At 41.7% G+C, this 12,446-nt stretch overlaps 1 protein-coding gene across 2 annotated transcripts in view; it reads left to right on the forward strand.

Annotated features, from left to right (window-relative positions):
- The first annotated feature begins 9,044 nt into the window (after positions 1-9,044).
- Positions 9,045-12,446, forward strand: part of MFSD4B (major facilitator superfamily domain containing 4B) — a 102,360-nt gene continuing 98,958 nt past the window's right edge. For both annotated transcript variants that reach the window (XM_073789514.1, XM_073789513.1), the window contains exons 1-3: positions 9,045-9,177; positions 10,896-11,064; positions 12,204-12,320. In XM_073789514.1, the coding sequence (XP_073645615.1) occupies positions 10,899-11,064; positions 12,204-12,320 (283 nt within the window). In that variant the 5' untranslated portion in view covers positions 9,045-9,177; positions 10,896-10,898. The remainder of the gene's footprint in view (positions 9,178-10,895; positions 11,065-12,203; positions 12,321-12,446) is intronic.

A 12,446-nucleotide genomic window follows, 5' to 3' on the forward strand; every position in this document is an offset into this window, starting at 1 on the left:
GTAGGTGCTCTCTAAATCTTCACACAGGCTAGGTCATCTCCCTAAAAGGAAAGACAGAAATTTAGAAATCATAACAATGAGAGAGAAACTGATGGGAAGACTAATTCAGAAGTCAAGGATATTTTTTAAAAGAGCATTAGATGGTAAGCATTTGTCAGTATATGCCCAGCACTTCTAGGGTTCTGATTTTGCTAATATAGCCCCAAATTAACCTGACAGTGGGAAAGGACAGTTTATCTGATTCTACAGTTTTAAGGACATATATAATTCCTTCTGCTTAATTTTTTACTTTAATAGAGAACCTTCAAATATAGTGGTCATGAAACTTTTTCTGTAAAGGGCCAGGCGGTAAATACTTCAGACTTTGCGGTCCATGAGGTCTCTGTCACAACTACTCAACTGTCACTGTAGTGCAAAATTAGCCATAGATAATGTGTAAATGAATATGCGTGGCTGTGTTCTAATAAATCTTTATTTACAAAAACAGAATGTATCCAGATATGGCCTGTGGGCTTTAGTTTGTTGACCCTTGTTTAAGCTATCATTTGACTTCCAGACTGGTTCTGCTCACTGGGGAGGAGTGCCTAGATCTAGGGAATACTAGATACAGAGCAGATCACTCTGTTTGTAAATTATCATCTTGTGGTCTGCTCATATCAGTTAGTTTTCTGGGACCTGATCAGTTCTAGATGAACTAATAATTGAGTTCCTAACCTTGGAAAGTTGAACTCTGAAGAGACTTGACCTTGGGGTCTAGCCTGAGTAGCTGATCTATCTCATTTATTCATCATTCTCTCTTTTCACCATCTCTAAATGGCAACATCAATATAATTTTAACAGGTTAATAATACTATTAAACAAACAGGGCTTTTTTAGGTTTAATAATCAGTCTACATTTAAAATAGTTGAGTATAAGAGAAAATATGCAGTTTTAAAGATTAACTCAGCTATTATCATGAAGAGTTTAATGCATGACTGCATTAAAAACACAAAACAATACTGTGATGGATTCTATCCTAGTCGGCTCAGGCTGCCATAACAAAATGCCTTAGAATGGGTGGCTTAAACAACAGGAATTTACTTTTCACAGTCCTGGAGGCTGGGAAGTAAGATCAGAGTTCTGATTGATTCACTTCCCTGGTGAGGGCTCTCTTCCTGGCTTTCAGATGCTTGCCCTCCTCTCTCTCTGACCTCACATGGCAGAAAGAGAGCAAGTGTGCTCTGGTGTCTGTTCCTCTTCTTAAAAGAACACTAATCCCATCATGCGGGCTCTACCCTCGTGACCTCATCTAAACCTAATTACCTCCTAAAGGGTCTACCTCCAAATACTATCACACTGGGGGTTAGGGCGTCAACATATGAACTTTGGGAGAAACACAATTTAGTCCACAGCAGATTACTTTTACTTCTTTATGAAATTATCATCAAAGAAGCCAGGAATCATTTGAAAACCTAATCAGAGAGATCCAATAAACCATTTTTGAGTAATTCTTTTGATTATACAGCTAACGATCCCTAATTGTCAAGAAACATAGTAATATAATAAACTATTTGTGGTAACTGACATTACATAAACCAGGTATAAGTTTGGCTTGATGAACATGCCATTTTGGCATGCTAGGTCCGTGTCCTTGCCTTAACTCCTCATTCTTGTGGCTTCTCAACCCCTTTATTTTAGCTCATTATTTCAGCTCCTATTCATCACCAGGCCCCTTTGCTTAATGACTCAGTCTGACCCATTCTCATGGATTCTGACTACTTCAGCTCCCCTTCACTGAACTCCCAATAGGTCTAGCCACCACTGAGACGAGATAAGAATCATTTCTGTCTCAAGCTAATGGACAACTGAGCTGACCCTTGCCCAGCCTCCTCATAAAGAGCTGGGTTGGGTGAACATTTTCTGCTGTACATAGTTTCTCTCTTTGAAGTGGCCTGAAAGCTAGATCTAAGTTCTTTTGGCCATAGTTTCACATCGTTTGAGCCTTTACTCAGGGGTGGCTTGTGGTGGAATAGGGGAGTGGTTTGGCCTACTCAAAATCTCCACTAGTTCCTTACGCTCAGCCACTCTAAATAAAGATACAATCGAAGTAAAAATGATTTATCTTGAATACAAGTCCCCTAATTCTCCCCACATTCCAACCAGCTTGCAATCTTATGCCCTCTTATATAGAAATTCTGGTACTGCCATGGAACATGTACATACAGAAGAAAACAGACAAAAAAGAAAGGTCATGGGAATTATTGCCTCCATACCCACACTTCCATTCTCACCAAACCACTCTGGCACAAAGACAATTATCTCTTTGCTGAACTACGTAATAAAACTACTAAAATCATTTCGCATTCTCTAGTTTTTCCAATTCAACTGGCCACTACTGCCTGCTAATGTTCTTAATCCTCTGCTTTCATCTTGATACTCTTTACTACTCAAAAACCTGTAATAGCTTCCTAAATTCAAAAGATAGAGTCCTCAGTTTGGTTTTCCAGATTTACCCACTTGGAAAGTGAGGCTGAGGAAAGTTACATAATTATTTAAGAACATGTGTGTGATTCTATAAATCCAGTGTGTTCTCCACCGATCACAGCTGATCACACGCCTTCTTGAATTCTGTTTACTTGGCCTCTAAAACCACACATTCTTGATTTCCTTCTTATTTTAGTCTCCTTTGCAGGATATTCCTCATCTTTCCTACCTTTACATGTGGGATGCCCTCAGGGCTTACTCCCTGGCCCTCTTCTGTCTATACTCACAATTTAGGTGATCTCACCCAGTTACACAGTATTAAATACCATCTACACGCTGATAACACCCAGTTTATATCTACTGTTCTGATCCTTCCACTGAACTGAATATCCAGCTGCCCACTTGATGCCTTCATTTAATTGTCTAATAAATATCATAATCTTAACACATTCAACCTGAATTCTTGATTTTCTTCCATTTCCCAGCAGCGCTCATGCTCCTTCCACAATCTTTTCCACCTGAATAAAGAGGAGCACTATTTACCAGTTGCTTAGATAACAGTCTCTCCTGAATCCTTTTCCCAGCAAGGCCTCAACTGTGGACTACCATTTGCATCACCCAGTTTCAGCAAGAATCCTGCTAAAGTGGTTTAGCCAGAGCCCCCACCCTAGATAGCTGAGCACTCTGATATCTGATTGGGTTGCTCATCCCCAACATCCCCCTGGTGATGCCGGATCAGCCTGGCCTGCCTTCCGCAAGACTCCTGCTAGGCTGGTTTAGCCAGAAACCCCCTTACTCTGTTCCCTCTTAATAATTTTCTATCCACTGATCTTTCCCCCTGCCCTCAACCAGGATCCTTGGCTATAAATTCCCACTTTTCCTTGTTGTATTCAGAATTGAGCCCAGTTCTATACTGAGGTCTCTTTTCCTTTATTATAATAGTTCCTGAGTAAAATCTGTTTTTATAGCCTTAACTACTGTCCAGCTCTGGGTTTCTTTGACATAGGTCAAAATCCTTGAAGTCATTTTTTTTTTTTTAATTTTTTGGCTGCACCGTGTGACATGTGGGATCTTAGTGCCCCAACCAGGGATCGAACCCGTGCCCCCTGCAGTGGAAGTGGGGAGTCCTAACCACTGGACCGCCAGGGACGTCCCTGAAGTCATTTTTTATATTCCTTCTCTCATACACCCAGTTCATTGGCAAATACTATTATTTTTATCTTCAATATAGTTCCCAAATCTGAACACTCTCACCACCTACACAAATCTGACCTAATCAAATAACCGCCTAATTAGATCTCTGTTCTCTCTACTCTCCATCCTGCCTGCCTCTAGTGTATTCTTCTAACATACCCAGAAAGTCCTTAACATAAGGCATACCCAGTCAGGAACACTGCCTGATCTCAGCCTTTCTTATTTCTCCAACACACCAAGCTCACTCCTGTTAATGGATCCTTGCACCTGTTGTTTTTTCTGGACTGCTCTTCCTGCCCTTCGGTTCCCTCATTTCAGTTAGGGTTCTGTTCAAACATCACTCACAGAGCCCTCCCCAACACTACCTTAACTTAAAATAACCCCCTCCCATCACTCTTATCCCCCTTTCCTGCTTTATTTTTCTTTAGAGTATTTATCACAATCTGACATAACATTACAAATGTATTTGTTCACTGTCTACCTTGTCTATGAGGGCAGGAATTTTTGTCTGTTTTTTCACTGTTAGAACAATGCCTGGCACGTGCTAGATGTTGAATAGCTATTTAATGACTAAATAAATGAACAGGTGGGATTTTATATAGTTTGCTCGCAACTTAAAAAGAAATACTGTTACTAGTATTTGTTCCTAGTCCAGCAACACAACAGTCCTTGTCATTGTGGGGATTTCTGCAAAGGTTTTGGACTTTTTCCAAGCAGGTAGTATCATATGTGGTATCAGATGGCAGTGATTAAACAGGAATGCTAAAAGCCATCTGTAATTTCCAGTTTTTCCTTTGTTCCAGGGCAGAGCAGTGTACAGCTCTGGATAAGTGGCCTCTTCTTTGTACAGATGGAGATCATATCCCTTACAAAGTACCTAAAGCCCTAAAGTGGCTTTCTTTTTTGATGCAGATGACCCTAATTGCTTCTGAAGCCCTTAGTACCTTAAGAAATGTTATTCTATTTTTCTGTGCAGAGTCTACAGTAGCCATGCTCTCACTTTTGGTTGCTTTGTTTTTATTCTCTTGATATATTGATTTTGGCTAATAATGGTACAGTACAGCAAAGATTTTATCTGACCAATACAGCCTAGGAGCCCATTATGATGGTAGATTCAGAGTCCTGCAGCCCCAAATGTTACAATGAATCCAGTTAAAGGAAATTTTAAGTTTATATTTTTATAAGGAAATTTCATGAAAAAACAGTAATTTTTTATTTTTAATAAGATAAAAAGTTAATTCCATCAAACAGACACCAATGTTAGATACTTTCAATATTATTTCTCACTTTTCAAAATACATAGCACAAACATGAGAGTTATCTTACTGAAATTAAACCTTTGTGAGAGTTGGTTTTAATAGACTGGGCTTTTAGAGATGAGGTTAAAGAATGATCGTTTAGTATACTGATAGAAATAGTTATGATGACACCTAGTTTTTCATGATGCACTTTAAGCACTAATGAGACATTTACTGATAAGTAAAAAGGATGGTCCCTCCAGAGAATAAAGATTAAATTGGTCCTAGCAGTGATATGCAGTCCCTAAACATAATCCATCTAACTTCTCATTCTCGTCCAAAGTAAAATTTTAAGTTGAAAGATGAAAAACCTGCCTCCCTGTTGCCATTTCACAAATATGCCAAGGTAGTACCATATTAGCCACTAAGACCCAGACATTTTCTTCAAAGATAAATTGTCATATATATTGTAGAATATCCATTTTTTCAAGGGAATCAATAAAACTATATTTATTTAAAGAATGGCTCATCAACATTTTTATTTCTCTTGAATTGTCTCACACAAAAAGATGTATTCTCAAAAATGGTCTAAAGAGAAAGCTGCGTGAAGCAATGCCCTATTTTAATCACCCCTTTTTAAAAAAAGGTGGTGAGTGACCTCTGGAGGCAAGTGGAAAAAGTATCCTGCTGCTTTCAGGAGTGAAGTGGGGAGAATCAGAAAGTAGATCTTTCCATCTAGAGAAAAAAAATTTTTTGATGTTTAATCAGGGTGAATTAAAACATTTAAAATTAGTTAACTGAACCTCAATTCAATTATGTAATATTTTAAGTATATAACACAATGCCACAGGGGAGATAGAGACATGAGATCCATGGTTTCCATCTCATTGAGCTTACAATCTCCTAGGGAACTAAAGAGAAGTGTTGAAATAACTGTAACACAAGCTAGAATGTGTGAGAACATTTAGGAGTAGCATAGCTACATAGGAATTCAGATTTTTGGTTAGGTTGTTCAGAAAAAGTCTACTACATTCAACGAACATTTACTGAAGACAAACTGTGTGCCAGGCACTATGCTTGAGGATAAATAAGACACAGTACCTTCCTTCAGGCACTCTTGGTATAAAAGGGAAGCTGACACATAAATAGGAAAATTCTATAGGTAGTAGCTGGTGGCCTATGAGAATTATGCACAAAGGAGGGAAACTAAAATAGTCCCGAGACTGAGAGGAGGGTCAGAAGAGGCTTCCTAGAGGAAGTAACACCTCAGCTGACTCTTCAAAGATAGGTAGGGATAGTTCTGGTTCGGTGTTATCATAAGCCTGCTCCAGCCCCTCTCCCACTGATGACAACTAACCACTCACGATGAAATACAAAGAGCAAGTACCTGAGGACTCTGAAAAGTGAACAAAGGAGGGGAATCAAAACTTAGAAAAAAAAACCCTTCAAGGCAATGAGATAGAATGATAGAAACCCCATCTTCCTTGTTCAAGGAACTGAGAAATGGAGACGCTCTGGGTTGGAAAGCGAGTGGGGAGGTGGGGAGGGGAGAGCTAGAGAAGGTGATCACTAAAATTTTGTGTATGAACCACGCAAGCCCCTTGGGTTTGCCCCTGTGTGTGACAGACACCCGAAGCAGCATAGCAACAGCTTTGACAACTGATTTGAGTGTTAAACCATTGCCCAAGTCTCAGATGAACGCCTGAGTGGTGCATGTTCAGGACTGGCCCAGAGCAGCACAGCACAGCACAGGCTTTGATAACTGAACTGAGATTGGAACCATCATCCACAGAAGGCGATACGAAACTTGCAGCCTGAACTCAATCAGGTCGATTGCCTGCTTAAATGAACACTCTCCAGAGGAGGATTTTAACAGGACCCAGAGTCTGCGTAATGTAACTGTCACAATGTCCAGGATACAATAGAAAATTACCTGTCATACAAAGAAACAGGAAAATGTGACCAAATCCCAAGGGAAATGACAAGCAACAAACACAAACCCTGAGATAACACAGATGTTGGCATTTTCCTAGAATTTAAAGCAGCTATTACATGTTCCAGGAGGTAAAGATAAATGTAAAGAAAGGCATCTTCAGCAGAGAAGAAGAAAGGATGAAAAAGAACCAGGTGGAAATTTTGAACTGAAAAGTACAATAACCGAAATAAACAAATTCAGTGGATACAGCAGAATGGAGATGAGGAAAGAGGCAGTGCACTTGAAGATAGAGATATCAACAGAGATGATCTAAACTGAAGAGCAGAGAGGGGAAAAAACAACTAGAAAAGAAAAAGAGAACATATGAGCATCAAAGATCTCTGCAATAATATCAAAAGGTCTAACATACAAGTCATCAGAGTCCCAGAAGGAGAGGAGAAAGAGATCGAGGCAGAAGAATTATTTGCCCTTAACAATTTGGACCTAACTTACTTCTCCCATATCATATTCTATTCTCTTTAACATATGTATATGCCTTTTGTTTCAATCACATTACACTTTTCTCAGAGACATTCCCTGACTCTGAAAAACTAAAACAGGTTCTCTTAAATCATAACACCTGTACTTTCTGGGGTAAACTGGGACGTGATTAATGACCAAATGGATGGGGCTGGAGAGATGGGTTGCAAGGGAAATGATGATAAGACTCAGGTGTGTATAATCTGGAGCTTAAGTGGGTGAGCTGGAGAGTAATCAGGTGGAAAAGAACATTTCAGATAAACGAGAAAAAAATATTTACACATTTTGAGGCCGTGGTCTGTTTGGTCAAAGAGCAAAAGGAAACAAAAAGCTAGAGTAGGATACACAAAACAAGGCCTTTCCTTCATCCACTGGCATAACTTTTTAAAAATAATTAATTAATTTTTATTTTTGGCTGTTTTGGGTCTTTGTTGCTGCGTGCGGGCTTTCTCTAGTTGCGGCGAGCAGGGGCTACTCTTCCTTGCGGTGCGCGGGCTTCTCATCGCGGTGGCTTCTCTTGTTGTGGAGCACGGGCTCTAGGCGCGCCGGCTTCAGTAGCTGCAGCACGTGGGCTCGGTAGTTGTGGCTCACGGGCTCTAGAGCACAGGTTCAGTAGTTGTGGCGCACGGGCTTAGTTGCTCCGGAGAATGTGGAATCTTCCCGGACCAGGGCTTGAACCTGTGTCCCCTGCACTGGCAGATGGATTCTTAACCACCGCGCCACCAGAGAAGCCCCCACTGGCATAACCTTATTCAGGCATTCTGCAAATCAAAGCCCTGCTCCACTTCCTTACAACAATGGAATTATTTGAAGGGACTGGGGGTGAGAGTGTGCTTGAAACCGCAGTTTTGGCTCCAGATTTCTTGAGCTATTGTGTCCACTGATTCGCTGACTGACTTTGGGCAAGTTGCTAGTTTCTATGACTCAATCCTCCTATCTTAAAATCAGGATAACACGTAATTTAGAGTGTTGTTATGAGGATCAATTGAGCTCATACACGTGAAAGCTTACATATGTGGTTCAACAAATGCTGTGGAGTAACAGATGAACTGCAGATCAATAGACGACAGACCTTAAAGGAACTAGGGCAGGGATTTTAGAAAGTTGTATTAAGGACAGACCTTGGGGTTCCCTTTACCCCCCAGGAGACCCGGGGAGAGGGAGCGAAGCCATACCTTGTATTTCTTGGCCAGCACTTCCTCCTGACGGCTTGGCTGCATCTTCCCTCCTGATTCGTCGGGTCCCAGGCTGCGGCTTCAGCTCGCTCCGCCGCGCGGCGCCCGCCCACAGGGCCTCTGTGAGCTCAGCTAAGTGTGATGCTGAGGCCCGAGCGCGGCGTCCAGTGTCCTGGGCAACCCTATCAACTTCCGGTTTGAGGCAAGGCCGTGGTTGGCTGGAGGCCACATTTCCGCCACGTGACCCGGGCAGGCGCCCTGCGTCTGCGAGGGCGCGCCTCCGCTGCCGGCTACACCCGGCGCGTTCAGAAGTTCTAGTCCTCGGCCCGGACTAGGGCCTCCCCCGGGGAGGTGGCGCCAGCCGAGACCGCCGGCTCTGGAGGCGCGGGGCCGGGGCAGGGCTTGGAGTTCTCGAGACTCCTCTGAGAAGCCGGACGGCAGCAAGACCGCTGCTCGCGAGCCTCCAAGCTGGAGCTGGAACTGGAACGCTGTGGGGCCGGGGCCCAGGCTGCCGGGCAGCGGCTTTTCCCGGCCGAAGCCCCAGCGGAGAATGAGCCGGAGGCGGTGGCGGGCTCCCGGCGGAGCGGCCGGGCTGGGAGCGTGCTGCGCTGGTTCATCACCGTCCTCCTGTGTGCCGCCTTCCTGGGGCTGGTGAGAGCCGGGGCTGGAACCCTCCCAGGCCGAGGCGTGAGCAGAAGTCCTGTAGGGAGCGCGGCCTTCCGAGCTCCTGTCTCGTTTCCGCCGCTTGCAGACTGGGTGTCCTTGGGCTCCTTAATCTGCCGGGGCCTCAGTTTCATAATCTGAAAAATGGGCACAATTATAATCTTAGAGGGCTATTGTCAAGTGTGAAACCGATTTTCGTAAAATATTTTCCAGCACCAGCAAACCTTTCTACCTCTCCTCCGTGGGGTCGGGGGGATGCAAGAGGGGTTGCCAGGTTTATAGCCTCCCCCGAAGCCCCCCCCCCCCCGCCTCCTGCGTTCACCCAACCCCCAAATTATTGCGCAAAGTTGCTCTACTGGTTTTTTCTCTTCCTCGGCTGACCAAATTCACCCTTTATTTTTGCAGGTGGGGAAATAGACCCAGAGAGGGAAAGTGACTTTTTTTCGGACCACACAGCTGGTTAAGTGGTTGAGCCAGGAATGTCTTTTATTCTGCCTACAGTTTTATGTAAAACAAAATTTCAGGTCCTTCAGTGTTTTTCTAAGACCAAACTGCAAGGCTAGTTTGGCCTTTTGCCAACCCCTTTGGCCGCCCTGTGGTCACTTGTCTTAAATATTGGGATCCTGGGGAGTTGGGAGGGTGAGTCCTCTGAGCAGAGTCACCTGTGACCACTTAGTGTCTCTTCCTTTGAGCCAAGCTTGATTCTTAGAGTATTTGTATTCGAAGAAACGTCACTGCAGATGATGTGCCAGGTCCTTTTAAGTGCTTTGCAGGCGGGAACTAATTTGGTTACAGCTGGGGCGCAGCCTTCCCTTCCTGTACTAGGCACTTACTCTGCACCTGTGCCCAAGCTTGCTCGTAGCTGGGGACTGCTCAGGCCTGGAGAGGGGCTACACCCAAGCGTTTAGAGCAAATTCGTGCAATTAGAATCACTTACTCTTGAAATGTAGACCGATTGGAAACATTTTTTGTGTGTCCAGCGAATTTCCTGTGAAAGCCAACTGCAGCCCCTAATTTTTGCTGAAGTTACATGTCTTTGAGTAAAATTTTATTTTTAAAGTCATTGCATACACGCATATGTAATATTCTCTAAGGAAGCCTTACAGACAGTACTCCTGAGGCTTTGGTTTTCTTTGAAGAAAAATGTAGATTTAGAAACATTCAAATTGTTTATCTCTTACATGTTTTATATGTGTAGTTCAGAGGAAGGACCCCATGTACATCCAGAAATATTGCTGTTTTAACAACATCAAAAAATGGGGATAATATTTTGATGGTTTGTTAACTTAAATTTTTAACCTCAAAATTCTGGTGTTATTTGTGCGTGCAGTATATTTCAGACTATTCAAAACTATTTCATAAATTTTTTAATGTTACATTTTACTGTTAATACAAATACTGTAGTTTTTTTCTGGTATTGTTCAAAAAGGAAACAGAATTGCAGCAAAGAGCCAAAAGAATTAAAGAATTTTGTAAAAATCGAGAGTTGTCAAAACTAGAAAAGCACTAGGACTTGGCACACCAGAAATAGGAGTCTATAGCTCTACTAGTACTAGTATTTTCATTATGAATTTTACTGTGGGGCTTAATCTCCTACATTACATTGAAATCCCCTCCTCCCTTTTTAATACTGAAAAACAGCTACCACCTGGATAGACATTATTTTAGTGATTGTAAATGAAAACTTCTGTCTTTCTAAATTTTAGGGAATGAGTGTCGCTATACTGGGACCCACGTTTCAAGATTTGGCAGCAAATGTGAACCGCAATATCAGCAGTCTTTCTCTGATTTTTGTGGGCCGTGCCTTTGGATATTTGGGTGGCTCTGTGATTGGTGGAGTTCTTTTTGACATTATGAATCATTTTCTTCTTTTGGGTAAGTAAACAACAATTTTCGCTTCTTTGTGACTTTCGAGGAATTTACAGTTTGTTTATAAATATGAAACATACTGGCTTGCAGAATGGTTGACAACTTAAGGGTAGTGTTTAGGTATCCTCAGTGGAAGTCAGGTTTCCCTGGTGCCTGCTTTCATCTTGGCAGTTACTGGGAATCCGGTCTAAAACCCCTCTGGAAATTTAGATTAGCCCTGGAGTGTGTTAGCGATCCTTAGCCTTCCCAACCTTCATTGTAGTTTAGGCACCACCACTGGATAACATACAAGTTGTCCAAAGAGCTCTGATTGTCAGGGTTTAGGGCAGATCTCCTGGGCCAAAGATCAGAATAAACTCCTTGAACCTCCCCAGATTAGACCCTGGACTGAGAATGAGGTGGGAGGGGATGGTGGGTGAAATGATGAAGGCTCAATTTTTGTCCCAGCTGCCCCATGTTAATGATTACCCCAGGCCTCTCTACCTCACTCTCAAAATAGACGGCGAAGCTTTTAACTTACTCTTTTTTTGGATAACTTGACATGTTTAAAGAAAATCTGAATTAATGTGATAAAACTGCTTTGGACGTAAGGAGATAATTTACCATTGTTGATGAATGAGTAAATAATCTCTCTGATTTCCATAGTGTGTCGAAAGAGTATACTACTTATATTTCCCTCCTTATTCCCCAAATTTGTTTAATACATTCTACTATGAACTACTATAGTAATTGCATTTAATTTTTGTCTTTTTTATTTTTTACCTCATATCTAAACATCTCTTTAGGTGGTTAAATATGAAACATTTAAATGAATAATTTTTGAGCTCTGTTTTGCTATAAAACTTTGCCTTGTGGTATAATGTATTGTTTGATTATTAGCAGTACTAGAAATGTATTTATAGTAGAATAACATATATTTTATAGTCCATAAAGATGATAAAAGCTTTTAAATGAAATAACTGTTAGTAGAAGCTAAACCTCTCATCTACTCATTATTACTCAATTTTTTTTTTTTTTTTTTTTTATTACTCAATTTTAATTTGACCTGTTTTTACATTTTTGGGAGTTTTTATGATGTTGCCTTGATCCATAACCCTTTCCCATAAATAGTGTTTTTTATAGCTGACTTTTACTTTTCTTCTCAGGGATGTCAATGTTCGCTACCACAATTGGTCTTTATCTTGTTCCATTTTGTAAGACCGCGGTGTTACTGATTGTCATGATGTCCATCTTTGGTGTTTCAGTTGGCATCCTGGATACAGGTCAGTGAGCCCTTCATTGTCAACTCTGGGAGTAGGGACTTTCTACTAGAAAAAGTAGAGCATATGATATTAAATTGTCACTTGCAGTGTCCCCTAAAATGACACTGACCTACTGAGTTGGTCATG

This window comes from Tursiops truncatus, chromosome 12, assembly GCF_011762595.2.
Source record: "Tursiops truncatus isolate mTurTru1 chromosome 12, mTurTru1.mat.Y, whole genome shotgun sequence".
In the NCBI taxonomy this organism is placed as follows: Eukaryota; Metazoa; Chordata; class Mammalia; order Artiodactyla; family Delphinidae; genus Tursiops; species Tursiops truncatus.